The following is a 3,213-nucleotide window of genomic DNA, read 5'->3' on the forward strand; positions in this document are numbered from 1 at the left end:
GGACTCGGGCTTGAGGAACATAAAAAATTATTTATTTATCCAGATAGGAACACAGTCAACACTTCACAATTACAGAGCCACAATATGCAAAACGCCGAGCTCCCCAGAGACAGGTATTCGACGGAACCAAGCAACCACCTCACTCAAGAAGCAGGTGTCAAAGAGAATTCCTAACTTTCACTTACCTTTTAATGCAGTTCCATGATTTCAGGACGTCTCCCCACGTCGCCTATGGAAACAAACAGCGATGCTTTTTTAAGACACATCCACCGAAAATCAAAGTCTCCTTCTGGTGCCAAGTCGGGCTTGTAAGCACCTCCGATTTCCCGAACTTCTTCCCCTGACGAGGTGAACCCCAAAGGCAGGCAGCGAGAGGGCACTCTCCCGGGCCCTGCGACTGCCCTGCTGCTTTCGGTCGTCAGGGCTGGGGGCGCGCGGGCCCGGGGCTTACATAACCGCTGGGTGCGGGAACATTTCCCACCGCCCGCCCCTCTGCGGTGCCTGGGGAGCCGTCGTCTGCGAGGAAATGGAAACGGAAAGGACAGGCGAAGGTGAGGGCGAGGCCGAGTGCGGCGCTCTGCACCCCAGCAAGCAGCGGCAGCGTTGGAACGAGAAGCGGGGTAGAGACGGGGGACAACGGCTCGCGCCCCCGCACGCGCAGACCTAACCGACTTCCGTCCCTGCTCGCGCACCAGCAACACCGGCAGGCAGTGAGTAACCAGTGAAGAGAGAGAAAGGGAAGGAGGGGGACCCTTCCTGCCACCCCAGTCCTGATGCTGGCCGAGGCCCCGCCCGCTACCACAACTCAACAGCTCCAGTAGTGACTACTATTACCGCCACCCCCTCACTCTCTCCTCCGCTGCCACCTTCAACCACTGCCAACTCCGCACCTCAACAACGCACTTACCCATTGGGCCGCTCCCTCCCCCAATAAGCTTTGCACTGATTGGTCACTTTCTCCTCTGTGTCCCTTCTGACTCTCCTAGGCCAGCTTCTCCAGGGGAGTCGGTGGTGTCATTCCTTGTGCGGCACGTGCCTCGTTAAACCACGATGGGAGTCCTGCAAGCAGCAGAGGGCTAGGCAGCAGCCTTGTTGCTTTCGCACCTTCGCCAAGACGGTGGGAAGTACCGGAACAGAAGCTTCACGGAACCCTACTGGCTGGCTGCGCTTCCTGTAGTGGCCAGTCTTTGCGCTGACTTCCGCTACCGGGTGGCGGTTGCGTCCTGAAGGAGAGTCACGGAGCGGGCAGGTACTGAGGGCACGTCCGTGGATGGTGAGGGTGGGCAGACTCTGGAGTCCTTTGCATCCTGCGCGTGCTGCTGCCCGCCTCAGGAGTGTCTGTCTGGGGGCTTTGGAAGGGGAGGCGGTGGCGGCAATGCCTGCTGTCCGGGCTGTGTCCCGGGGCCGTAGTGGCCTTGTACAGCTTCCGTGGGCCTTCGGACGCCCCTAGGCTGACACCCGCTGGGCCCCGCTTAGCGGGCCTTGGCGCTGGCTCAGCGCGGGCGCTCCTCGTCGTTCCCTGCTCCCATGCCGGGCACCCTTTCGGCCCTGTTTTTCCCAATTTTGCTGGCGGAGAGTGGACGGCTGGTGCTGCAATGCAGCCCGCTGGCCGCGGCGTTTGAGCGCGTAAGGGCCTGTGTAGTAGAAAGGTAAACATTGGTAGAAGAGAGGTCTTGGGGTTTCATGGCAGGGGGATAGACTCGGGGCTGATTTGGAGGGAGATTTTCGTATAACGATGGCATTGGAACTCTAGAGGTTTTCTTTTGCAAGATAATCCTTTTTGCTTGTCTTCACGGCATGACACCTTCAAGAGTTGCCGGCTTTGAAGCTGTGTTCTTGGCACCATCGCATTCCAGTCAATTCTCCTAAAAATTAAGGATATTAACCTATTCTTTATAATCACGTATGTGTTAAAACAGGAAATCCTGGATCACAGAATCTCAGGTGCTTTGTGGAAATAGACTTTAAAAACATCATTATTTTCTTCCATTCCTTTGCTTCCCATCTGTCTTAATGTTTTAATGTAAGCTTTAACGTTTTCATAGTTCTATCAACAGTGTATCTAAATAAAGAATGTATTTCAAAACCTTATGAAATGACTAGTAAGATGTAGTCCTTTTTAATTCATCCTGTATTCGTCACCACGGTTATGTTTGGTTGTATTGAAGGCAACTTAAAAGGAGCCGAGGAGCCAAGTCTTTGTTTTTCTCATGTTTTTCTTCAGAGTGTGGTGACCATAGAGCTGCATACCTAAATTGGTAATTTCTAAAGTGAACTCTGACCTTTTCAATGTACTCTTGAAAGCCTGCAAGTTGTCAGTCTCTGATGTTGCTAAAGTGTGTTTGTATTTGTAGATGTTGGAAATAATTGTTTTTCTGACACTATTTTCTAGCACAGAAAATTTACATAGTGGCTTCATGAATCTAATGGTGGTAGTGATTTAAGACAGTAACACTTAAATCTGCATAGTTTGCCTTACTGTGCTGAATTGCCAACTTCTGAAATGCAGCATAATGTCTTTTAGCTCTTTGTTCTACAGTGTGCTGTATACAATGTAAAAGATGCTTCATCTAAGATGTAATGTGGTTTGAATACTTCTTGTAACCTCCCTGTTTTTCCCGTACAGGGTATTCTTTGCAAGTGTGTGAAAATAAGCTGCTACTCTATGAGAAATAAAAAATTTTTCTTGTAGGTATGGGACACGGAAGTGAACATGGCCATGGCAAAATGGAACTCCCTGACTACAGGCAATGGAAAGTAGAGGGTACTCCACTAGAGAAGGTCCAGGAAAGGCTAGCTAAGCGGGGTCTGAGGGATCCATGGGCTCGGTAAGTGCAGGAGCCTCAGAAGTAATCTTGGTATGTTGTCCTGTAGCATCAGCTGGACCTTGTCATTGCAGATTATTATTTCTCCCCTGATCTTGCTTTATTGTTTTGGTTTCATTTTTCTTCCAGTAATGAAGCCTGGAGATACATGGGTGGCTTTGCAAAACCTGTCACTTTAACAGAAGTCGTAACTAGGGGACTCAAGTGGGGATTTGCAGCTTTTGTCATAGCTCTTGGCATTGAATATACCCTCTTCCCTCCAAAGAAGAATGGAGGCCATCACTGAAGATCAAATATAACAGCGTAATATTTACTCATCACTAAGCTGAAATGCATGTAAGACTGATGCTTACTCTGTACTTATAATATGGATATTAAAGTCTATCAC

The 3,213-nt window shown here is 50.0% G+C and overlaps 1 protein-coding gene across 1 annotated transcript; it reads left to right on the plus strand.

Annotated features, from left to right (window-relative positions):
• The first annotated feature begins 1,050 nt into the window (after positions 1 to 1,050).
• Positions 1,051 to 3,213, plus strand: NDUFB3 (NADH:ubiquinone oxidoreductase subunit B3). The gene is made up of 4 exons (XM_054380956.1): positions 1,051 to 1,061; positions 1,230 to 1,273; positions 2,693 to 2,828; positions 2,955 to 3,213. Exons 1-4 carry the CDS (start codon positions 1,051 to 1,053, stop codon positions 3,109 to 3,111), a joined length of 348 nt encoding a protein of 115 aa, XP_054236931.1. The 3' UTR covers positions 3,112 to 3,213.

This window comes from Indicator indicator, chromosome 5, assembly GCF_027791375.1.
Source record: "Indicator indicator isolate 239-I01 chromosome 5, UM_Iind_1.1, whole genome shotgun sequence".
Lineage (NCBI taxonomy): Eukaryota > Metazoa > Chordata > Aves > Piciformes > Indicatoridae > Indicator > Indicator indicator.